The sequence below is a fragment of the Leiobunum rupestre genome, chromosome 3, assembly GCF_980474605.1.
Source record: "Leiobunum rupestre chromosome 3, qqLeiRupe1.1.hap1, whole genome shotgun sequence".
Lineage (NCBI taxonomy): Eukaryota > Metazoa > Arthropoda > Arachnida > Opiliones > Sclerosomatidae > Leiobunum > Leiobunum rupestre.
The window spans coordinates 67,782,611-67,809,329 of NC_143386.1; the positions used below are offsets into that span (position 1 = coordinate 67,782,611).

A 26,719-nucleotide genomic window follows, 5' to 3' on the forward strand; every position below is an offset into this window, starting at 1 on the left:
TCTTCGGTAAGTGAATTTGGCGAATAACTTTTTCGATTATTATTTAGATTGTTTAGTACAACCACGTAAAAAAAGGAGGTAAAACGAACCGAATAATTGTAATAAATTTCCGAAATTTAGCGACTGTAACCCATAGATATAAGAAATGTATAGAAACGTCTAGATAAATTTCGGGGCGTCTAAGCCTGACATAAAATACGGAATTGACACCTAGCAGACACCGAGGAAGGCACGTGAACAATGGCTCTTAACATTTTAGTACTAAGTGCTTGACCTTTCCGCAGGCCGTAGTCTTTAGACACCATCTGTTGGTGACTTTTAGTATAATGTTAAAGCAGGAGACAATGGCTCTCGCGACGATAGCACTAGCTTTCTTACCTTTAGATAGCGCCTTATAAGGATAGCCTGCAGAAATTACGCGTTTTTGCTAGCTGTCACCTCCGTATTCACTCCCTTTGAAATATTTTATCTAGACCTTTATATATTTTTCCTATATCTATGCTGTAACCTGAGAAATTCCAGGTACAATAGGCATTTCCTAAAATAAACTATGCTTGCTGAACTGGTTTTTATGTAGCCCATTCGTCACGAAATACCTAGAAGTTCAGCTCAGTTTATATTTAAAAACAGTGTGCCTCGTCGAATTTTCGTACACTCTTAAAAAGGTTGGGTTGTTTTCAACCCAAAATGGGTTAAATTTCAATTCAAACCTGGGTCCGTATTTACCCAGCCCAAAATTTGGGTTGTTTAGAACTAACCCATGAAAGGTTAAAAATGCAACTCGATTTTAGGTTGAAATTTTATTAACCCCGGCTTGAATTGAAAACTACCCCACCTTAGGTTGTAAACTAACCCATATTGGGTCGAAAATTACTACATCTTAAGTTGAATTTTAATCGCGTCTTTGGCCGTGCATCTAGGTAAGAAAATTTTAAGAACTGACGATTTCATCTGCCTATATAAGAAAAAAGAAATGTCCCTGTTAGATATGAATTTTTTTCCATGGAGAAATTATAGGAATAAAATTTAAACGGAGGACACACAAGGATTATTATTTCTCAAGGTATAAACCTGTCTAGAGCTTTCGACCTTCAGGTCATAGTCAAACTAAATTGCACGAAACTAATTTTCTTATATATATATCGTTTCGCAAAAAGCATACAAAGTTATCAATATTGTAAAAAAAAATTTTATTTCTAACAATTGATAACTTTGTAGGTTTTTACGAAATGAAATATAGAAGAAAATTGGATTCGTTCAATTTAGTTTGATAAAGAACCGCGGGTCGAAAGCTCAAGACAGTTTTTACCTTGAGAAATAATAATCCATGTGTCCTTCGTTTAAATTTCATTCCTATAATTTCTCCATGGATCCTCTAAAAATTTCTTATCTAAGAGGGACATTCATTTTGCAGACGAAAATTTCCAGGTCTAAAATTTTCCTACCTAGCTGCACGGGAAAACACGCGATTAATATTCAACCCAAAGTGGGGTAGTTTTCAACCCAAGTTGGGGTAGTGTTCAACAGAAGGTGGGTTTAATAAAGTTTCGACCCAAAATCGAGTTTAATTTTTAACCTTTCATGGGTTGATTCTAAACAACCCCAATTTTGGGCTGGGTAAATACGGACCAGGTTTGGGTTGAATTTTAACCCAACCTTTTTAAGAGTGTAGTGAAACGTCATCGATACGTCACCCGTGACGCAGCAGCCACATCAAAACAAGAAGGCCAGTGTTACTTTATAGAAAGGCCTATTCATTAACCTTCAAAAATATCAAAACACAAGAGCTAGGCTTAGCGAGCTGCAGCGGCTTTTAGGGTGGCTCCCGAGATGGCTCCCGTCTTTTCCAGAAACGAAGATAAAGCGCGCTCTCCAATTGACAGAACTATCAGTGGCGGAGAATTTGAGAAAACCCGGTTATAGCCAAGGTTCGTTTTTAACGAAATTAAAAATTAATTAAAAATTGAATTTAAATTATCTCGTAACGTGAGTATCATTTTTGTACTTCTTTCACGAGTAGGAATCGATAAAATATAGCTTATATAGGCTTTTCATTATCCCTTTAAAGGTTTTTAGAGGCAAATCCTTTATGGTACCTTCTGAAAGTGAATTAATATAGCTTTTTGAATGGTTATTGTTATTCACCTTCGAGCAAAGATGTTGGCTTAAGTGCGAAATTAATCACCTTTAATAGTGCTCTTACAATGAACGTTAAATAGACAAAATAATCGCATATGTTTCCCTTTTCATGGGCCCCAACTATAGATTACGATTATTTGGGTCCACGTGATGATGCTTCGAACGATATCCTTCTGTATTTGACGCAGGACAGTAATGAGTTCATGGATGTCTAGGACTCGTAACGGAATTGACTGTGGTGCATTGAAGATAAACAAAACTTCAATGAGCCATAGTCTATCATTAAGTTCTGATTTCGATATAACCATATAAAGATAAACATAATCAGCGTTTAATTTATTCAGCTAAACTAGAAACATCTCGGGATTGCCCAGATTTGATCGTGACGATTCGGTGGCAACTTAATTAATAAATTGGAAAGCAAGCTAACATTGAGAAACCCTTAATGTATTATATACCGGGTGTTTTTTCTTGTTTTGACAAGTGATTTTTACGAAAACTACTTAAGGTATTTCTGCTTAAGGTATAAATTTTAAATTTATATAGTTAAGTAAATACATTGGGGGACATTGATTTGGGAAATTTCATCGTTTATTGAAAATACTTTAACACTTCGTAAAATTATTTTCTCACCACTAGGAGCTAGATCAGTTTTGTCAATTGAGAATTTGTAGAGCATCATCTGAAACGTAAGAATATCTTTGGTGCGATGGAAAAAGAACTATTTTTCACTGAAAAACGTGACTTGAAAAATTGACAAGTTGGGCAAGCCAAAATAAACTTAATTGATCAGGGAAAGAGATAGGAAAGATATGAGTGCATGTTCTTATTCGTATAGGACTGGAGACTATTTATTTTATCCTATCTTGTCAATATAAAGCTAAGCTGAGGGGCGGGCTTCATACCCCATCTAGTGGCTAGCCACAATAGTATACATTCTTAAGGTTGAATTGCATTTATTGAATTGAATTGATTGAATTGTATTAGATGAAAAATGGAGCAAACACGTGCTGACCTACCGAGTTACGAAATTTTCGAAAAAGTTGGATGACAAGATTCAGGTCTTAGAAGGAATTAAGAAGGCTTTTGCGGTTTGTATTTATTTATTTTTAAGGGATTAATCAATTATTGACTAGCTTATCTGAATGATTAACATCAAAACTTTGATCTTCACATCACATTTAATATAATTTAACCTGACGTAGTGGATGTGAAGTTCAAGCTTCGTCTCAAAACATGGTTTTGTTAAATCTACAAATGAACCTTCTCCAATTTCCCCTTGGTGGTGTTCAGAGTACCAAACTTACGGGTTTTGTTTTGCGAAAATAGTTAATTAACCCATGGTATATGGCACGTGACGTCGCCGTGGAAAGACCCTATAGATGTTTTGGCTAAAAAGAAACTGGATAGCTTTTTTTATTCTTACATTGCATGATGAAAATAAATAAGGGGCCCATCAAGTTCATATCTTTTGGGGCAAGTCTATAATCTTTGATATTTTTAAACTAATAGAGATAATTAAACAAATATATATTTAATATAAATTGAGTTTATTTTACCCAAAAAACGTTGAGGAACAAAAATGTATTTTAAATATCGTCCAATTTTCCTTTAACGTACTGCGCTTGAAAGTCTTTTATTAATCACCTTTGGAAATTATCTACGTTGCATTACAGATGTGGAGTAAGTACGCCAATTTACAGTTCCAATACTCGAAAAGCGGAAAACATGATTTGGATATCCAATTTGCAACTGGAGACCACGGCGATGGACATCCGTTCGATGGTGAGCACGGTGTTCTGGCGCACTCTTCAATCCCACCACACGGTGACATTCATTTCGACGACGATGAGACTTGGGAATTCAACGTGACAGATGGCAAGGAATTTCATATAACGACAATTTACATTTACGTTATGTACATTTTGGCAATTCCTTGAAAGGTTCCGTTACGTTTTCCGTCATGAAATGGGGTGAGAACTCCCCCGTATAGAGATGTATTGACCAAAAATAGGCATAAATAAACAAAATGTTCAGATACGTGTAATACGAGCCACCTTTTCGCATTTTTTATCAAATGAACGCAGTGTTTTAATTAATTCATATCACGACCACATCTTCATAAAAATGTGGATTTATGAACTGTCAAAATGTATGATTTTTAGTTGGCTAAAACAATAATTAGGTGTGCAAGTGAAAGAATTGCAATAAATCGATTTGAGAATAGATCTCCAAGGAAGAAAGCAAACGGCAGGAACACTAATCAATGCGTGACAAAAATCGTCACACCCACAGGGTTTTCCCTTAAATTGTTGGGGAAACAAATATAAAGACAAAAATTACGAAGCTCACCTTAAAACCATTAGCGTAAAACTATGGTATTTCCTCAAATATAGTAATTTTAGTAATTATTAAAATAGCGAGGCACTGTCAAAGGCTAAGTAAGATGATAGACCGAATAGATAAAAAAAACCGCGATGAAACCATGGATACAAAAAGGAAAGGAAACTTATAGCACTGCTAATAAACTTCGGTCCTTAAGCTTTCCAGACGGCGCTAGTTCTTTTCAGTCTGCTTTTCCAGCTTACAAAAAAATCGCTGACAGATAGAGTGGGAGTTTCCACTTAGCGAGTAATTTATTATTAGGGATTGTTAAAAATGGTAACTAGTTGCTGCAATTTCGTGATCTGACATGGATTTTTTACCCTGTTGTAGGTGTTTGTTTTCTATCAATAGCAGCTCACGAAATCGGACATGCGCTTGGCTTGGGACATTCTGAAAATAAGTCAGCAATCATGTTTTTCCAATATACAAAATGCAAAGACAATTTGGAGCTCGATGAAGATGATATTAGAGGAATTCAAGCTCTGTACGGTTAGTATTTTCAACCAAAAAAATTTAGAAATGGTCAGACCAAATTCCCATTAATTATTAGACCTTATGTTTAAAGCATATATAGACTGGTTTCTGAGAGTAAGCTAAAAGATTATTGCACTTAAGGCACGGTCACACTACTGTTTGAAATTAGTTTTTTAGTTTTCTAAATTTATTGGTAAAAACTGGCATTCCAACCGACTAAGTCTTAGTTTAAGGTCTAGTCTGACCTGACTTTAGTTCGAAAATGACCACCAGCTAACCATAAAATCGCCTTTTTGACCTCAACCATTTGGAAAAATATCCTTCGAAACGAATCTAATGTTCAAAAACGTTAAAATACAATAATTCAATATAATTAACCGTTATTTCGCTGAAGTTGGCTTTATTTTTCTTTTGATATCGGTTTAATTTTCAATAAGCCTTGCCCTTCAGTGAAAGTAAGCTATCAAAGTTGATTCCTCGCCGTCGTTACTTGGCGTAGATTCAGTAGAGGTATCAGTTCCTCTTCATGTTATGATTTTTGGGTGGTGGGATAATATAAAGTTTCATACTTTCTCTATTCTATTATGTTACTCATGGTAGTATAAATACATGTATTAAATAACCAGAGGCTTTCATATATTTTGTCTGGGGTTAATTTAAGATTCAATTTTGAAACGGCCAAAACGTTGGGTTTGGCAATTACTACAGATGCTACTCTCGATTTTTTTGGGAGGGGGTATATCTATAACCCTCTTGATTCTTAAGCTCGTGCATCTACGTAGTAACGAATTAATTATTGTTTCATCTCATTTCATATCGTGGAATTCAGGTCCGAAAAAAGAGAAGATTTAAATACATTATTGGGAGTTTTTGTGTACCGTATATAATAAATATGTACTTATTATATTTTTACATTAAAGTACGCACATATAAATCTAACTTTAACATCTCTCTGTGCACGTAGTTAAAGATTGGACACAAAATATAGTATATTGTTTTTATATTCTAAAAATAAAGATTCAAAATGGACATAATTTCCAAATGTGGTTTCCTTCCAATATTTACAAATGCGAAATATTTATAATTTATGATGATGTCGATATAGAGCGCATAGAAGGGTGATAATAATTTTATTTGTAGATTTACCCGGCTTCCGATCCTACAGCAATGTTAAACAGCTCATAGGATTCCATTTCATGCTTACCATTTAGTCGTTATTATCCTTGCTGTAGCGAAGACCATCTTTAAGAATACTAGTAGTTTTTCAATTCCAGTGTAGGGGTCGGAGATGGTTAACTTTTATTCAATAGACAAAGCTCTCAAAATTATTCCTAAAATGTTTTGATCAAGTAATTTATATTTCTGTAATATCCGATCAATTTTTTGATAAATTTGTAAAATTAATCGGAAAACGACGTTTTTTTCGATAAAAAGCTCAAATTTTACGAATAATACATGTTTTTTAATCATTTTCCGAAATATTAACCGGTAAATATCTTTGTTTACATTTTTCCCCCGAAAAAAATCAATTTAAACATGGATAATGATTAACCGTCCCCGACCTCTATTCCAGTGGTGTAGCTATAGTTATTGGAGCACATGAAAAAGGGGCCCTCAACCAAAACATTTTTAAAATTAAAGCGAGCCTAACCTACCCCAAACTAAAAGATGTTCTTTAATAATAAATTGTTAGGAGATAAATTCAAGAACAACTGGAAATGTCTCAAGAAAATAATTGTGTTTCTGGGTAGATAAAACTATACGCAATTCAATGTGTACAGTGAATCTAGTGTACGTCAATTCGCCGGAAAAGCTCTCGAATTCGTATAATTATATATTATTTTTATTTACATGAAATTCATAGAATAGATTCTTTATGGTTAGAGATTGGCGGAGCAGATAAATTAACTGGCAAAATTTTGATTAATCCTAAAAATTGCCGTTTATCCATGGATATTATCCATGGATAGAAACAATTAAATATGGGAAAAAGCCAAAAATAACTGATTATTTTTTGGATAATTTCTGTTTATGGATATTATCCAAATAAACGGTTAATTTTCATCCAAACGCCGACCTCTATTTATGGTTCATAGATTTGTGGGCCCTTACCTGGCGGGGCCTACGGAAACGTGTCTGCCAAGCCGGTGGTAGTTACGCCATTGTGTAATGCAAGTGTGAGGTACTAAGTATAAATTAATATCAAAATGGTTCTTTGTAACTCATTTTCATCTCGGTATTAAAAAGGTATAAATTTCCAGTTTGAAAGAGGGAAAATTTTTAATTCGAAAAAGCCCGGTCCATAGTACTTATTGTTAATTGAAAAATTTTATTAGATTTTGGAGATGAGGAATTTGAAGGTTTAGATCAACATTTAAAAGCTCCACATCGTAAATTTCAAAGGTAGCCCATTTAATCAGCCTGGTTTTAGCTAGGAGGTTTTCATATTCCTATTTTTTAGCAGCTCGACGGAATTTGACTCTAATGGCGCCATCTTTAGCATTTAAATCAACAAACCAAAAGTCATTTTTAAAAACGAATGATTTATTTTCGCACTTAAATCGCCAAAATAGCGGCTTTCATGCCAGCCCAGGATTCCCTGGCAGTTGGCAAGATTTGTCCCGGAGGCAGCAAGAATCCGAAGGTCCCAGTGTCACGAAGCTCCAAAGCGAAGGCGTATCGGGTTTGGAGCCGGTCGTACACGTAGTCGATGGTCGAGCCACTTGCTTGGTCTGAAATTTAAAAACAAAAGTATACTACTACAACTAGTTATCTGAAACTATATTCCCTAGAGTTTTTAGTTTTCAGGAAAAATTAAATGCGGAAAAATTTATCAAATCGGACCAATAAAAAAAATTAAACATTTTACTTTTTCATTGTTTTTTTTTCTAGACTAGTCTAGAGGTTTTGCTTTACTTTTGGATTCAAAATAATTAGGCGAAAAGGCTGCGAAATTTAAATTTGCGAACAATATTAGGCTAATCAAGGAATTAAAACTTTTTTTTAATCTTTTATTTGGAAAAATAGGTCTTGGTAATGTTACGACTTATAACTCTAACATTTCCCATACTGGAATCATTGCCCTACAAATTTCACGCGCTACGGATTTTACAAATTTTACTATCGCCACCTAACGGCTTCTCTTTTCCTAATAGTTGGCTGCGTAAAAATACCCGTAGTCCCCAGATGAAACTGGCAGTGGCGAAGGTTAGATTGGATGCGCTCACCCACCGCTTAAAATTTTGACGCCCTTTTATATAACAATTAAAATTTATACCCGAAAACACTCACCCGCAATTCAGGCTGTACTTCAACATCAATTGAGCTAATAATATTTTCAAGAACTTTATTTATTCACGTCTGATTGTACTAGGTGGAAATATTTATTTATCTTCACTATTGCGTTATGATATCTGCTAAGAACACGACATTTATAGCCAATGTGCATCTCGTTAAATCGAATATAACCTCATTTTATTAATGTGGAACTCTGTCACTCTTGGCGCTGACGCATACTTAACATTATAATTTTAAGCAGCTCTGGAAATCCATACAATTATCTTTCTGATTAAAAGATTATAAAGTTTAGTGTTTGCGGGATACCTGACGGGGCAAATCTAGCTTTAGACTTAATTAAGCAATAAATGTATTGCATTTACAGAGAGATAAATAAGCTGGTATTTTTTTAAACATATTAATGTTTATTTAGTGTCTTCAGACTGTTTAGGACCCATGCTACTAGAAAAAGATTGATCTTTTTAAAAAAGTTGGTTTACTTACAAATGACTGTGGCGATTGGTCCATGTCGATAAGTTTTTCCGTGAACTGCTCGGAGAGCAGTGGTTCCAATTCGAGAAACCCTATCCTGTAAATAAACGAAAGAGGTTGAATAAAAATTATATTTAAATTTCTCGCCCAGTTAATTCTCAAATTCTGGGAAATAGTTAACAACGACTTTATTATTTCGTCTTAAGACCTTTTCACACGAGCCAACTTTTCAAATCAAAATGCTGAGTCAGCAAAAATGGATCAGTGATCCATTTTTTCTCGCGTACTTTTTTGGTGGATCAACTCATCGAACTTTTATTCACACGAACCAACTAGTTTACTCAACTCAAAGTTGACTCATCTAGTTGGATCAAAAAGTTGGCTCGTGTGAATAGACCTTTACATAAGTGTGTCAGTTCTCCGTCTTCCACGTGTTAAATCTTTACTGAGAGTCATTTCTAGAACGACTACACTTTTTCGCGGGACATCACGCTAAATTCATTAGGCCAAATACGCGTCAATTTTCCCTCGCTGCCATAGTTGGGCCGACGTGTTCGAAGGGCGTTGATTTTGTTTTGAATTATTTTTGAAGATACGCTAATCGTAATGGTATGACGTCAATTATACGTCACTCTCCACATAGCTATTAGCAATTATTTCGAATAACTGACACACTCATGGAATTTAATTATAGACTTATGCTAAACTGACCAAGTCAGCGTAGTTGGCGGGCAAGGACTTGGTGTATCCGTAGGGATACATCCAAAGCTGGGAGAAGCTGTGAATACTGAAGTAGATCTTCAAGCGAGACCCAATGCTGTGGGTGATGTTCCTCAAAGCTTGGGTTTCCGGTTCCGAAAACGGACCGTCTCCGCAGTAGGTGTCTGAGCATGGGTTGCTGCTGCTTCCGACTCCTGCAATGACGAAGTCATTTGTTGTTAAATTAGTCTTCACTTTTATTAATTTTTGGCGAAATCAAATGGTTTTTAAAGGGACACGGTATCGTTCTAGTTTCATTAATTTCTTGCCCAAGTCTTCCGAATTTCATTGGTCGGATTTTATTTCGCAAGGAAAAGCCTCTTAAAAGTAGGGTCGAATTTTTCAAATGATTCTGAAACCCTTTCGTTCAAGTAGACGAATAACTGTATTTCGGATATTAGGCTACCAGGTTAGCTTGATTGCGATCAATATCAGATAAAACAAGTTTTTTGTAACAAATTTCAAAATAAGCAGGGCTTTTATTATTTCATAAACAAATTAAAACAATTTTAAAATAAATTAAAAACCGTCAATATCATGTTCCAATTCAATAATTTATCATGATTTCGGCTTTATTTTCTTTTTGAAAGCGTTTTATTTTCAACGGGCAAAATATTTGCTGCCGAAGGATATTCTTTGTTACCCTGGATATTACTCACAGTGCCAAGCTCACTTGTGTCGTTTGTCTGCACTATTTAAGAATGCCGATATTGGTTTCATATGTCAGGAAGGCTTATATTACCCTTGCATCATTAGATATAATATAATCGGTTTAAACGACTGCTAAGACTATCTGAAAAACCATATATTGAATGTAATTTTCAGTTAGTCTTTTAATTATTTATTTTAGTTGTCTCCCGTTAATGTTATTCTTTGTTACTTCTTCGCTTTCTTAAAATCTTGAGGTTCTTAACCTTTTCACCAACCTTATTTTTTTACTTATTCTGTTCAATAAATAACTTACCGCAAAAGTTAACATCGAGATTTCTGTTGGCATCTGCTCCGTAGCACAGTGAGACGACTCTGCTCCTGGAACGGGTTTTCCTCCAGTTACGGTTCTTTAAGAAATTATTTTGTTTCAATAAGATTAAAATATTTAGTTGGGTCGGAAAGAAAAGTTTTAAAGGGAGTATAAAGTAAGTTGTTCAATGGCAGATCGACAAATTTCAAGTTTTTTCTACTAGTAGAGCCGTTTATCAAGTTTTTAGGTGAAAGATTAGTAGGAGCCAAAAATTCTGGCACTTGCGCCTATTCCGTATGCGTTCCTTCCATCATAGTACAAAGAAGATTCTACTAATCAACTCACCTCCTAAATTTTTGAAAGTTTCTATCGCAATATACCAAAGCGTAAAATAGGGATTTTGAAATTTAATAATAACAATAATAATAATCAGCTACGCTAATACCCAAGCATGGATTAACAATAACTCACAGGGATAGTTCTCTTACATAGAACTATTATTGCCAGCCAAAAATACGTTTGCTTCAAACTCTTCCCCCCTTACAGCTCTACACTCCCCACTTTCCGCCCCAAAAACGATTCAAATCCGGATATAGTAACGCCATCTCGTATCTGAAATCGACACCATGGTTTTTTATGTCATTGTTTAAGCCGTATTTTTTTTATATCACATAGGTAAATAGCAATTAGCTTTACATCAATAAAAATTTAACAGTTATTATTTATCTGATGCAAACATTTAAAAAACTAAAAACAGAAACGCGATGCAAAAATTCTTTGGATTTCGCGGCGCCAAAAAAACTACCCGTCTGCTCGCCGAATAGGCGAAACTATAAAGTAAATTTGGTCTTAACCAGCTTGTTAAAATGGGAAAACAAAATCACGTGACTACCTTTTTACAGCCAACTTCGATTCGTTAACTCGTGTTCATAGTTGGCCGTGCGAAGTTAAAGAAAAAAATTATTCCTTCCATATACTGCAGACAGCTAATTAACTTACACTTTTCTATTACAAAATGTTTTAAATTATAATAATAAACAGATAATTTAGACGAATCGATCAAAATTTAAACCAAAATTAGAAAAATAACATGAATAATAGTTCGTATTTCTTAGGATAGATAGCGCTGCGGTTCTCCACAAAGTCGCTTGACTACCATCTTTTCAGCCCCCCTGGACTTTATAGTTTCGCCTATTGAATCGTTTCCGCTTAGGCCTAGTTCTGATTTCACCCGCTAGGACCAATGGCGTTTGAATCAAACTTATTTTCGAAGAGAACTATCCCTGTGAGTTATTATTAAACCATGACCCAAGGCACCACCTAAGGCCCAAGTCATCTAGCGACTTATAATGCATTTAAACTTTCTTTAAATTACTTCCCCCACTAATTTTATACCCTATTTTCAATATTTTTTTACTCTCTTTAAACACTGAAGGCGATGCGCAAGAAATTCTAAACGGAGAACAAATTGAGGAAACAAATTACTTTCATACCGATTTGTGAGTGTAAACGTATCCGTCGGGATTGGTGCTTGGAATAACGTAGACTTCGTACTTGTTCAACAATTGCTTCACACTGGTGTCGTTCGAATATCCAGCAGTCAACTGCAAATATTAAACATTATCTAACAATTCGTAAGCAGGGAATCAAGAAAACCGATGGGATCGCACATTCAGAAAAACAATGCACAGTATTTTTTTAATTTTCTTCTGTATATGTATTTTAAAAATATTTTATTTAGCTTTTACAAGAATTTCGTTGAGTTTTTCTTTGGGTGTTTGTCTTAATTATGGGTTTGTAAAGATTTGTGTGATTTCGAAGATTTCAGGTATTTTTCAAAAATCAAATAGATTTGAAAAAGAGTTTATGAAGATATTTTTTCTTAATTTTGTATGTTTAGGAATTTTTAAAATATCCAGGATATTTAAAAAATAACGTTTCGTTGCGGGATTGTTTTCATAAATTTTGGTTTTTATTTCTATTTTATTCTCTTTTCTTTTTGCTTAACAGACGATAACGAAAATTGAGAGCGAAAAATATTACCTGTCCAATGATGTACAAGGCAGTAGCGGGGCTGACCCATTCTCTGGCGTGAATTCCGCATTCAATGAAAACGGCGGGCCGGGTTCCTGGTGCGGCGGTACTGATCTATTACAACCAAACAAAACGAGAATTAAGTTGAAGATTCGCTAAGGCATGAGGTAGAAAGAAAAGTGTATCTCGGTTTCTGATAACGTTCAGCTCATCTCTCAAACTGAGACCCTCCCACTTGTATAGCACCATCCTGTTTCGATAGTAAAGACACGTAAAATTAGCTAAGCTAAATTTAACATTAAAATTAATTAAATTCATCGCAATAGTAAAATAATAGATTATTTTTCATTATATCAATAAGATATATTTAAGTATCCGACAGATGACGTTACGGATTCAGTCTGGAATCGGTAGTATTTATTGCTTCGGTAAACTGGTTAGGTCGTACGTTTGTCAGTACCGTAAATCTACTCTTGGTAGAAGCGACAGTAATAAAACTTACCCTAATTCCTTTGATGGCTCTCCCTTCGTAAGTCTTTCCAATGGTCAAAACTTGCGCCAAGTGGCTGAATTCAGCTGCAACGGTGTCCAAGAAACTATAAATCTGAAAGTAAAAGGGTTCCGATAATGCTTCACTGGTGGGAATTGAGAACATTATAGCGTTGGACCATTGATTTACAACAACTTCGATCCTTCATTATTTTTCCGAGATCATAACGTTGTTTAAAAACTGAAAATGGTTTTAAACAACTGAAAACGAAAATATCTCGGAGTTATTTATCCAGAATTATTTCAACTAAATCCAATAATTTTATTTTATGCTATTTTAATGATTTTCTAAAAAATTTTTTTTTTGCAATTTTTAAAACTTTTGACAGGAGAATCCTTAAAACTTGTCATTTTCCCATAGTAACAATCATAGAAAGAATTTGATTTATTTTGTAAGAACTGTGATGGATATCACGATTAACTGGTTCACATCTAAATTACTGATTATTGTCGCGTCATAATTATAATTTAATTTGACTAACTACATCATTGTCTAAGAATCATACTTGTATAATTAAGAAAACATGTTTCAAATTGCGATTCTTATTAATTAATTAATTATTTATTAATTTATTATATAGGTTCTGGCATAAAATTATGATATTGGCAATGACTTAATTTTGTCAAATTAAAGAAAACGTTAATAGATAATGCTTCCCCCCTCTCCCACATCCCACATGACTTCAATAATGTTGAATACAAGGACAGTCAGGGGGAAATAGTTGAGGATCTTACTATTACATCAAACGACCTCACTGATGGCGTGAAATTAGTCTAAAATAATAATAATAATAATTAGCTAGGATAATACCCTAAACACCACCACAGGCCCAAGTCAGCTTGCGACTTTCAATGCCTGATTTACCGGTGGCCGGGTTACAATGCGTAGGAAGGTGGTGGAAAGCCCTTCCGACAGCTCCCTACACTAACTTATACCGTTAACCTCAGCAAGTTTTTAAGTTGTGATAGTTATTTTTAAATTGGATGTGCGGCGATCGAAAGTAACGAAGTCAATCTTACTTCTTCGAGAGTATAGTATTTGGCGTAGTTGAAGCTAGCCACGGATCTTTGAACGAGGTACGAAAGATCTTCGGGTGTTGCTTTGTTGGCCCTCGCTTCTTCGTCAATGGCCCTGGAGAAAACGTAGCTTTTAATAATCATCGCTTCCGTCATAAGGTTAAAGTAACGGCACGCTTCCAACAACGGCACATTTTTCGTTACCAAAAATCTTAAAGCTAATATTTTAATCATAAAATTTACGTTCCGATTTATTAATTTATATATTGTTTAGCCAGAATAAAAATTTGTCATCATTTTGAAGCGATAACATTTCTGAAGCATATGTCACGAAGTGGCTGCCAAGTGCCACTATTTCGATACTTCTTCGCGCCACTGAGAAAAAAGGACAATTTAATGTTTCGAATCAGTTTTTATTTTCAAAGCGTTTTAAATGTAGCTAACCCTTAGGCTCACTTTTAAACAAGCAATCGGGCACGATTACATTCCCGGAAGTCTCTACTGGGTGGGCTTATTTCGATATTGTTGAAAGGATGAAGTACAAAAAACCTAAGAATTATATTTGCTTCTTATCCAACAAGTATTAATTTTCGTTGTGACTGTGGTAATATTAGTAATCTAACGAACAATGGTACTTTCCTTTGTTCTTAAAATAAAGATATCCACTAGTATTTCTGTCACCCCCTAAAGGGTTTCAATATTGGCCGCTCCTTCCTAAGGATTTGGATATTTTCGGAGGTGCTTAGTTGTTAATAAGAAGAAGTGAAGGGGGAAGAATATAGTAAAAGCTCCTTTTTGTTCAAGCTGAACGTTTCTGTTTTAACAATTACATAATTGAATTATATTTTTCTAATTAGGCTGAACCTTCCTCTAGTGCTTAAAATAATTTTGATAATTCTAATATTAATAGTTAACGAGATATAAGGTCCTAACTAAAGGCTAGTTTGGGTGCTTGCCCAACTTGTTTAGCTCCGGGGGTCCGAATTAAAACGTAATAACTTAATTTCTTTTAAATATTAATTTTATAAGTTAAAATACAAAATTAAAAGAGTTTAGCTTGAAATAGCGCGAAAGTAGACAATGGCCACAGTCTTCCCCCTTAATAGAAGATAATCCCGAAAATTGTTGGCATTTTCCGTAAAGAGTTATTTTAAATATTTACCCCTTTAATTTGATGATCTTCTTAATTAGTTCCAATAATAACAGTAGGGTAAATACTCTTACGGGAAACTATAGGAATTAAAATGATATTATACGTGATTTACTTTTGTAAGTCCGGAATGACAATCTCGTGCGGCAGTTCGTTCTGTTGGAGCAAGAGAAGAACGTTTTGCCTGTGCTGAGGTGGAATTTGAAGCAAGGTGTACCCCTGATGTAGGTTGGGTTCGTTCCAGAAGGTAATCTACAGAAAAAAAATAGGTTATCAGCAGTTCAGATCAGTGGCTCACCAGGGGTGCGTCAAGTTAACTGTAATTTCATTTGATGTATCGATATTCATTATTTACCTCATTAAGGAAATATTTTTCCATGTCCTTTAAGAAGTTGACATTTTCTTGTCTCGAAACTGTCACTCTCACAACGATATATCTATAAATGACCAATAACAAAATTATACAAGAACTTTAAAAATTACAAATATAGCAATATAAATTTAATAATTTAAAATAATTTTACGATAAAAGTGTTTTAATTTTTTAAAGTATAGTTATATTTCAGCTGGTAAAAATCAAGTCTATAATCAATTACTCTAAAAATTGTCTGCATAAACACTCCCCCTCGTTACGAATAGTAAAAATTGGAAAGAACCCACACCCTAAATAAAATCGCTAATATAATAACCCCAAAGCCTTGAAATTATTAAATCCTTTTTATTGATTTACGAAGCTTAACATTCTATTAAAATGAGAAAAGTTGCTAGTGTACTCTAAATTAATTGATAATTTCGATTCCAGTATTTAAAAATTATATGTGAAGTGATATATTTGCGTGATCCCTTCCCCTGTATCATTTAATAACGCTGCTACAAATTGCTTTGCGTCATTTGTAAATAGGGAGTTAACAGCTATCGATAGCGGTCGATCGCTTAGACCATTACATTTTCACTCGCTCGATCTAAGCGCCATTTCACGATTCTTGTTTCCTTTCTTTAACGGAGTATTAAGTTAAATATTAACAAAATTTATAATTTCTTACAAAATGTTTAGGAGAAGCAAGAAGAAATTGGCGCTAGTTATATTTTGCGAAACTTCTACAAACTATCGGTGGCCGTACAGCCTTTGATGCTTCTGTCAAATTGCTCCCTGAAAACTTTATGATATTTACACTAATGTCGGCACTCTTATGTCTGGAATTATTGTTTGGCCCTGGCCCGTTCTCGGCGGCAACCAAAATTACGATGGTTGCGGGTCATTCTTAAAGCTCATCACCGAACACATAGAATATTTATATTTTAGTCGGGAATTAATTTCTAAAAATAACACTGCTATAAACGAAATCTTTTTAAACTTATTAATTAATTAATTATTTAATTATGATTAATTAAACTAAAAGACAATACTTTAAAACAACAATTTCTAATAATTATTTTCAAATTAAATTCATAAAATACCATTATAATTAACGTAACATTCTTAATCAAAATAAGTGAAATAACTGATTGTAACACCAAAATATCGAATAATTACATTTTGCCAAAAATGAAGTTCATGAAATACCACTTTATGAAAAACCATCCTCTTTATCAAGATTAAATAATTAACTAATTATTTTTATATTTCATTAATCTTAATATTGCATAAATAAAATTATCAAATTGCATTGTAAATGTTGTTTAAAGGTTTTTAAATACACACTATCACTACGTAGAATATAAAAATTAGCTAATTATCATTGAAATATTTACCCGGTATAATCAACTTTTTCTTCGTCATCGGCCCTGATCGTGGGCACGGCCGCCACGAGGCACAGAAACAGACACAGCCCGAAGCGCGTCATTGTTATTCGTGTTCCTTTGCGAAACAACATTAGGTCCTTTTATACGTTCCCACTTATCACTCACCGCATATGCTTTAGTTCTCAAAGAATCGGTAATTCGAAAATAAATTCGCTGGTCATGGAAAATAAGATTATCCTTATCTGTGAAATAGCGCGTGTTAAAAGCAAGCCTTATTACCCCAATTGTCGCAACGATTAATATCCACCTTGGCCTCCTAATCCAATAATTCCATGAAATTAGTTAATATTTTTTTATTTTTTTATAGAGCTAGTTTGTGATACTATAATTAGACTACGTTTAAAAGACTACAACATCAATGACAAAATAACCAAGTAAAAATATTACCTTAAGTTTTTATGTTGCCGGGTCCAAAGGGTTCCAATGGTAGTCGCTATCCTATGACTTTTGAGATTATCGGCACTAATTAGTAGTCAGTGATGGGCACTTTTGTTAAAGAGCAGCTCAACTAGTACACCGTTTGCGCTAACTCGTGTGATATCCGCTTACGCTTGTGAAATTTTGAGCGGCGAAATGGTACCTCCTTTCTTTTCACTCTTTTTGAGCGCTAAAATTTTCAGTCCTCTCTTTTCACGATGGTGGTCGCTAAAATTGTTGGGGTCTTTTAGTTCGAAGATTGGCCGCCGAAAGCTGGCCGAGCCTTGGTAAACCAATAATTCCTGCCCTCAAGGGATCTGTTGTTACGTTTACTTAAAGAAACTTTAAAGGAGTCTTCAAATGCGGGGCCCCGAGGTATTACGGGTCCCGGTAATTGGTAACGGTTTCACCCCCTCTTCTCGTTTGGCCTGAGTTGAGGTTATAATCTTTTTAAGAATAAAATTATCGGTGCATTATATAACAAATTTTTAAATTTCAAATATTCAAAATTATAATTTAAAATAAACAATAATCATTTACTTTAATAAGGTAGTTGGTTAGGTTACCAGCAACTAGATGCAGTGATTTACTTCTGGTAAGACCAAACACTCCCACATTTTCTTTTCGTAGCTTATTTTATCAGATTAGCTTTCAATATAAGTTATCAGGGTGAGGTAAATTGGCACAATATAAAATATAAAAATTATCAACGCTTTAACTCACAAAATATTAAAGAAAATTATAAAGGTAAAATTATAGTGTAAGAAATTTGTGGTTATTAAGCAATTGGTTTTCTGTTGCATATTAGTTCAAACTTTCTATCTTTCTTCATTTTTAATTAATAACGTCGGTAATCTAGAAGATTATGTTAGAGATAATTCTGTCTTATGCTCAATAAAAAAGTGGGATTTTGTACGGGAAATTTATGACAAATCAACGTCATCCGACGCACTTTAGAACCAATTTTCGATTCAAGCGTAGTTGAAATAGACACATGTCGTTCGCAATTTCATAAAACAGGTGGGTCCAAATTTCCTATTTCAAAGATCACCATTTCATTATAAAATTTAAGTTAAAGTTGTGCAGAATCCTATATTTTCTCACATCCGAATCCTAAAACCTTTCCAAGAGATTTCTATATTAAATTAAAAGTTTTTAATTGATGCAAAATTTAAAATTTTTGTTTAATGAAAAAATTAAATTTAGTATTTTATATTCATTAATATTTTTAATCATTCGAAAGGTTCCAGTAACAACAAGATGTCACGGATATTTGAGTACACCCAATCTTTCCGATGTATTAAATATATTTCGAATATGAAATTTAAATTTATACCAATTTTTAATCATCTTGTACATTAACTTAATAAATGTACTATAATAACCGAAGAGGAATTATGTCGAAAATCAGGGTTTTCTTAACCACCCGGTATATTAAAAACATTATTCGCCACCGAAAACTACAGCTGCCTAGAACTATATTTGGGTGATACGGGTAATGGCGTTATGCGAAAATGCGCGTTTTATAACATCAATTAAAACATTTTACTAACGATTTTAGCATATTTTTTAAAGCGTGTTCGAATGTTTCGTATTAGCAAAGGTGTATATACGACATTTATTTATTAATTTTGACCTGTCAATAGGTATTAAATTCGTAATATAGAGTTTAATAATACTATGAGTAGGCCTTGGAGAATTCATACACGGGATCAGTTTGAATTTTAAAGTTTTAAAGGTATGTAGGAAATTTATTAAATTATTATATTCTCATTAGAACAAGCCCAGATTGTTCTAATTTCATAGACTAGTAGCTTTAGCATTTTCAAATATGATGTATAATGTATTTTAAATAATTTTATTTGGTATATTAGTGAATCGCTCCATGCTTGAAATTTTTAAGTATATTGGAGAGTAGTCTACTCTTGATCCATAGAACAAGGTGTGCGGATGCTTAAAGGAAGTCCGAAAGGATCTTTGAAATTTTTTCTTTCAAACGAAGAAGATGGACTTGTTATTATTGAAGGATATGCAATACAATCGAGCCAAACAAAAGGGGATCCACATTCTTTAAAGTTAAAATTTGAAGTCCGTGATGGAAAACACAGCATTGAAAGTGTCCATTGTTCATGCAATAGTGGGTAAATATATTTTTTTTATTAAAACCCAATTGTTTAATGTAACCTGTTTTACTTATTATTCTAGAAATTCAGGCTTTTTCAAACATGCAGTTGCTGGTCTATTTTATATATAAAGATACTGAGAGCTATCCCAACTTTCTGACTTTAGAAGTGGGGGAAAATAAAGGAAAAGAACTAACTGTGCCTTGGGTTTTGTACGGAAATAAAATGGTTAGAGTTTTGAGGGTTAAATTTGCCTGGCTTAAAAAGGTGGATGTACTCTTATTTGGTCACTTTGTTAGTCTCAAAAATTTATTTCTAGCCTTTAGTCGGGATGAAATATTTGTGGAGAGTCCATTTGTAGCGAAGATAATATCAATTGAAGGGGCAGTGGCACAAAATAAACTAAGTTGGAAAGGAAGGAATTTTTAATATGTTAAATTAGTTAATATTTTAAATTTTGGCCAATTAGTATTTGTAGATAACAAATGAACTGAACTATTTATGTTATGAATTTTCTACTCAAAGTCAAAAATGGTAATTAAAAAGGCAAAAACAAATGTATTATAGAATTAATTCGAATTTAAAAGCAATTGAAATTCATTGAAGAAACCACTTAACTAGATCAATAAAAATGTTAAGATATGCAAATAAGTATTAAAAATAAAACCCGTTTGAATTTACAGTATTATTTTTAATCATATTAGGATCTGCGGCAATAGCTCGAAATGTTATTAATCAACTCGAAACCTCATACCAAATCATCAGGGTGGCAAAGATAGGAAAATTGGGGTCCAACACAAAATAGAAGAATATGCCCTTTTAACGCATAATTTTGTGAGCCTCAATGTAATATTTTCCAGCGATAATGACAATGGAATGGCTGGACCTAAAATTAATTTAATTCATTAGCATTTCTTTATTTTGCAGTGTATTATAAAACAGATAACCCTTAAAACTATTCACAAAACGTAGGGTCCTATCTTTTCATTTAGTTACAGTGGATTTGTAATAAGTCTACATGGTAAATTATTGCTTGGAATGGCACTGCATTTCACGCGTGTCTTGAACTCTCTTCATCTAAATGACAGTTATTATGATAAATATTTAATAATATTGACTTTAAAATCAGTAATAACAAGTAAAATTTGTGTATCTCCATTTCTTTCTAAAAAGTCTTTATCTTTAAAATGGGCGCTGCAAATCTGTGCCCACTAACTAGGCATTTTCCCTGATTTTATATTAGTTAACCACACATTAAAAAGATTTTGCATTTCGGAAAATTGTGAAACGATAACTCCAACGTTCTTTTCTCACCATTTACTCGAATTGTAATATTTTTAAGGGCAGTATTACTACAAAAAGGTACTTCGCAATTTATGAAACCTTAGCGCCTAAAATCCGCCATATTAATCGTTTGTTTTGATCAAAAAAGTACGCAGACAAACAAGCTGCAGGGGTTACGACTGTGGCGCCACCTATACCCGTTTCGCGAATCTCAATCATTTGTTGTTTAAGTGGGGTTAGCGTAGTGGTTAGCACTTTCGCCTCGCAGCAAGAGGAGCCGGGTTCGATCCCAGCTTGTGGCACTGGGTGAAAACTCGGAACAACTCCTTCCGCGTTGAGTTTGCAAGTTCTCTCCCCATTGGTTTAAGGGGCTTTCCACCGAGTTCTTCGGTGCCCCTTCCATATAAACTTGTAGAGGTTAACGGTAATAGGCATGCATTGTAACCCGTCCACCTATATTAATATCTTCAAAAGTCGCTTAATGACTTAGGCCTAAGGTGGTACCTTCGGTATTAGATCAATTTTGACTAAAAATCCCCTATGACCACGCTTTATTAAAATCCCTGTTCATTGATTATGAGCAATATTTAAGTCACCCCGAGTTCTTCGGTTCCCTTTCCATAAACACTTGTTCAGGTTAACGGTAATAGTATGTGTAGGGAGCTGTTGAGTCACGTGGCGAAAAGGATTTGCCACTACCGTCCTCCGCATTGTAACCCGGCGTTAGAAGTCACTAGATGACTAGGCTTATGGCGTTGCCTTGGGTATTAGCCTAGCTGACGTTCATCTACTACCACTAACTGTTCGCAGAGACGTTTGTGATATGATCACACTCTTGAAATTGACCAGGTCAGCGACATTCAATCTTTGCGATTACATGACATTTAGTACCCGGAAGTCTTGCCTTACGTACTGTGTAAATTTTGCCCGATGCTCGTCCTTGGAAAAGTCCTTTTTCATCCGGAGTGCTCGTACATGGAACTCGTTGCCCGCCGACATCGGGAAGAATTTCTTTTTGGCATTTGGCTTTCACAAAATTTTTTAAATTTATCTATCTTATGTTTAATTTAATAATTTTTTATTTTGATTTTATTTATTTAACTTTTTTTGCGTTCTGTAATCTAATTTATTTGTTTGTATTGTCCCGGTCCGGTAACCATCACGTTTAGGCTTTGCCTCTGTGGTTGCCTGCAAAGTTGGTTTTTTACGAAATAAATATTATTATTATTAGTATTATTATTATTATACCCGACTGTGACAAATAGTCGTATTGTTATCCAATTAAATTATTATAATTTCTTAATCGTTGTAGTTATCAAAAGTACCGAAGTATCGCATTATAAATTAAAGACGCCTTACGTCCGGGGTTGCAAACCCGCTTTAGAAATTAAACACCAAAGCAAAAATATAAAATTAAATATTCCAGCGAAGCCTTGTGCAAGCCAGATCGAGGTTGAAGGACGACTAAGTTTATTACAATGAGTTTCGACGGTAAACAGTAATTATGGCCCCAAGAAAACCGTTATTCCAGGCAGTAGCGGCGCCAGCAACAAGCCGGGGTTGGCCTGGGCCTACTTGAAATTTTGGTAGGGGGCTCCAAAAGTCGTCTTAAGGGGCCTCCAAATTATTTCGTATCAGAAAATTCTGTAATTTGTTTGCGATATAATTTATTATTTATTTATTAATTTTCCAATATTCAATGGGAGTGATTGGCTTAACGACACTGCTGTTTTTATTCCTTTCAAAGGTACGAGTCACTTTTCTGCGACAGTTGTTTATTTTTTAGTTTTAATTTTTCGCGAGCGCTACTATATCCAAATTGCATCTTTAATGTTATCTTTACAAATAAATGGTTCTTAAAATTACTATACTTAGTGTACCTACGTACATTCATTTTCGTAAAGTTGTAAGTTTTGATATTAGGGATGTACACGCGAAGTACCGAAGGATTGAATGTAAATTGATAGACTGGAGTTCAGGGAACTATATACTAGCATAGAAATCAGGTCTTGTAAGTTATACATAAGGAGAAGCAACTACATAGAAATCTCAAACATAGTTAATGACTTCAGGGAAGTAAATTGCTGGGAAATTCTAAATGACTTGTTGCAACATCGTTTACAATCAATTTAGTAGTTTTTAATAACTAACATGTTTAATAATTTTCATTTTACCAAGTCCACCTCCATTTGCAAACTCTACAAAGCTTTGGGGGGAGCCTCCAACCGGACCCTCCCCCCCCCCCCCCAAAGGTACGTCCCTGGCAACGGCAAAGCTTCCCATTTATGAATAAGATTTTTCAACTTACAATTTATGTATATCACCTCGGAGTTCTAATAAGTAATACCCACCGAAGAAGTCGAAAAGGCGAACCTTAGCGGAATATATAACGTTTTAACATTTATATTTTTCCCCTCACGCTCTCGGATTTATTTAATGCCCAATTTTCTATGCCCCAATTGCAGAAATTGCTGTGACTACTGAAAGGGCTTTAGATTTTTTTAACAATTGTTGATTTATCAGAGTGGTGACTGTAAAACACCATAAAATTTATAGGAATAAAGGAAATTCAACAGTCGATTTATAGGAAAATATAGGAGTATTATCTTTGATAATAAAGGAACATATTGGAAAATATGCATAAATAAAATTTAAATTTGATTTAATATAAGAGGCAAAGTTTAGCCTCAGTGAAGTCAGATCAATAAGCAGACGATGATATTCTTAATTCAGTTCAGTGCAGTTCTTTGGAAAAGCAGTTTACATTTTGTTAAAGGTATTTAGAACATTGAGCGCCATCTGTATTACGAAAAGGGAACTAAGCACGCGAGAAATTCGAAAAAACCGCGCGAAATACAAAATAATATCTAAATATAGTTGGTAATTGAACTTCGGAAGGTTCGGTATCGAACGTACTAAAGGCGGGTAATTGAACTTAGAAAGGTTCGGTATGGAGCGTACTAAAGGCGGGTAATTGAACTTCAGGAGGCTCGGCAGTGATCCTGCTGAGGGTGGATAATTGCACCGAATGAGGTTCTGCGTTGATCTTATTTAGAGTTGGTAATTGAACTTCGGAAGGTTCGGTATCGAACGTACTAAAGGCGGGTAATTGAACTTAGAAAGGTTCGGTATGGAGCGTACTAAAGGCGGGTAATTGAACTTCAGGAGGCTCGGCAGTGATCCTGCTGAAGGTGGATAATTGCACCGAATGAGATTCTGCGTTGATCTTATTTAGAGTTGGTAATTGAACTTCGGAAGGTTCGGTATCAAACGTACTAAAGGCGGGTAATTGAACTTAGAAAGGTTCGGTATGGAGTGTACTAAAGGCGGGTAATTGAACTTCAGGAGGCTCGGCAGTGAACCTGCTGAAGGTGGATAATTGCACCGAATGAGGTTCTGCGTTGATCTTATTTAGAGTTGGTAATTGAACTTCGGAAGGTTCGGTATCGAACGTACTAAAGGCGGGTAATTGAACTTAGAAAGGTTCGGTATGGAGCGTACTAAAGGCGGGTAATTGAACTTCAGGAGGCTCGGCAGTGATCCTGCTGAAGGTGGATAATTGCACCGAATGAGGTTCTGCGTTGATCTTATTTAGAGTTGGTAATTGAACTTCGGAAGGTTCGGTATCGAACGTACTAAAGGCGGGTAATTGAACTAAGAAAGGTTCGGTATGGAGCGTACTAAGGCGGGTAATTGAACTTCAGGAGGCTCGGCAGTGATCCTGCTGAAGGTGGATAATTGCACCGAATGAGGTTCTGCGTTGATCTTATTTAGAGTTGGTAATTGAACTTCGGAAGGTTCGGTATCGAACGTACTAAAGGCGGGTAATTGAACTTCGAAAGGTTCGGTATCGAACGTACTAAAGGCGGGTAATTGAACTTCAGGAGCCTCGTTATTGATCCTGCTGAAGGTGGGTGAAGAGGTTTAGAGGTGCTCTTACTATGGGTGGTTATGTGAACTTAAATGGTTCCGTTTTCAGTGGCAGAATAGAACCCTAAAGTAAGATTCAAATCCGAACCAGTTTACTAAGTTCAAATCCGAACCAGTTTACTAGGTTCCAATCCGAACCCGTTGACTAAGTTCAAATCCGAACCAGATTACTAGGTTCCAATCCGAACCAGTTGACTAGGTTCAAATCCGAACCAGTTTACTAGGTTCAAATCTGAACAAGTTTTCGAGGTTCAAATCTGAAGAAGTTTCAAAAGTTCAAATCTGAATAGTTTATCTGCAGTTTCAAAAGTTCAAATCTGAATAGTTTATCTGCAGTTTCAAAAGTTCAATTTCGAACCGAAAAAGGTGCAGTATAGGTTTCACTGCTTTGTACCTTTTATGGTTAAGTTGTCAACTTTTTGGAATAACAGTGTAGATTAATAATTGTTATCAGTTATGGGGCCCCTTTTATGTTTTAAAGGGAATATAATCCCAAACAAATTAAGAAATTCAATCCTCAATCAACCACTAAGGAGCATGTATCAGAATTTGTAGCCCGGTGTACCGGTAAGATTGAAACCACACCACCGGAGGTCTATCATCAGAATGCCCTACGCCAGCGTCCACAAGCCCTGACAGGTGACAAAACCAGAATGGGCAGTAGAACTCTACTACTGATGGTCGCACCCTTGACGCAAGCCGTTCAACCCAGCAGAAGGTGCAGCAATGGTTCGACGAACTCGCCACTTCGCACACAGCAGTGGCGTTGAGAGCGGATGCTCTAGCAACTCCGGCCGACACCCTACCTATGAAGGGAGAGAGTCAAACCCTTTGGAGAGAGCTCCTAAAGAGGAACGACGAGCACACAGCAGCCCAAGTAACCCGGCACAGCTGGCACCGGAGATCCCAGTGGACCCCAAAAAGCCGAGAAACAGGACCGCCGTGCCCGAATTTGGAGGCCCGCCGCCCCACAGCAGGCTACCCAATCCGCCGAGGCGGCCACTTTGCCTGGACCCTCTCCGTTATCATGAGCCGAAGTTCAGTATCCAGCCCAAACCTGACCGAAGTCGGAGGTGGAGATATGACCATTTGATCAGAGCTAACATCTCTCAGTGCGCCACCGCACTTATGGGTTACAAGAGCCGGACCCCGACTCCCCGGTAAAGCCACCAGTTATTGCACACTCCGACCCCTAAGGAGTACCGAGAATGTCAAGATCGAGAATGTAATAATAATAAAGTGTCATTACAAATTTCAGATACGGGGTCCCTAAAGTCGATTTGTGGGCCTCTAATTAAATGAAAATAAGCTACTGCCTGCCTAACCTACCCACGGCGCAGCCACTGCCTTTAATTCGACTGAAAAACGTTTTAAATACCTTAGATAAAACATAAAATGTGCAGTGTAAGTTATCCTTATTTAGATTTAATTTGAGGCTCAAATTACACCTATTTCATTCTTAAATGATCCTGATTTTTAGTAAACATTCCTAAATAACATTTAAAATAGTACTGTCAAAAAAGTATATTCAGTATTAAATAAATCAGAAAAGTTAAGCTTAAAAATGGTCTTGAATTAGGTTTACAATTCAGCATTTTTATAATTTAATTTAAGGCTCAAATAAGACTTATTTTATTCTTAAAAATGTCTGAGGTTTAAGTACACATTCGGTTTTATTCAAGTCTTAAATAAGATTTGAAATGTACTGTAGTAAAAGCTAATTCAGTGTAAAATAAATCTCAAAAGCTAAGCTTAAAACAAGTCTTGAATTAAGTTAAAAAAGGTCTAATTACACTCGATGAAAACTAAATCACGCAGTGTAACTTATTCTTATTTCAACCTTGGTAAAGTCTTAATTTAAGATATACAATAAATTATAAAATACATTGGTCTTAACCAATATTAATATTGTTGGTTGTTGGAATC

General features: G+C 35.1%; 2 protein-coding genes across 3 annotated transcripts; one reads left to right on the forward strand and one right to left on the reverse strand.

Moving 5' to 3' along the window:
* Positions 1–7,521: 7,521 nt before the first annotated feature.
* LOC149954436 (carboxypeptidase B-like) lies at positions 7,522–17,108 on the reverse strand. Its single transcript, XM_090169057.1, has 11 exons — positions 16,989–17,108; positions 15,592–15,673; positions 15,352–15,488; positions 14,090–14,201; positions 13,023–13,124; positions 12,530–12,634; positions 11,980–12,090; positions 10,490–10,583; positions 9,478–9,680; positions 8,779–8,863; positions 7,522–7,730 (listed from the first exon to the last, which is right to left on the reverse strand). The coding sequence occupies exons 1-11, from the start codon at positions 17,078–17,080 to the stop codon at positions 7,555–7,557; spliced, it is 1,299 nt and encodes a 432-aa protein (XP_090025183.1). The 5' UTR covers positions 17,081–17,108; the 3' UTR covers positions 7,522–7,554.
* A 1,312-nt stretch (positions 17,109–18,420) lies between these two features.
* Positions 18,421–20,122, forward strand: LOC149954437 (uncharacterized). Of its 2 annotated transcripts, XM_090170340.1 has the most exons (5): positions 18,421–18,476; positions 19,103–19,194; positions 19,331–19,593; positions 19,662–19,807; positions 19,899–20,122. In XM_090170340.1, the coding sequence occupies exons 3-5, from the start codon at positions 19,407–19,409 to the stop codon at positions 19,938–19,940; spliced, it is 375 nt and encodes a 124-aa protein (XP_090026466.1). In that variant the 5' UTR covers positions 18,421–18,476; positions 19,103–19,194; positions 19,331–19,406; the 3' UTR covers positions 19,941–20,122. The 2 variants fall into 2 exon arrangements, 1 of the variants encoding a protein (XP_090026466.1); XR_016480107.1 differs by having other exon boundaries at positions 19,331–19,597; positions 19,662–20,122.
* The last annotated feature ends 6,597 nt before the right edge of the window (positions 20,123–26,719 follow it).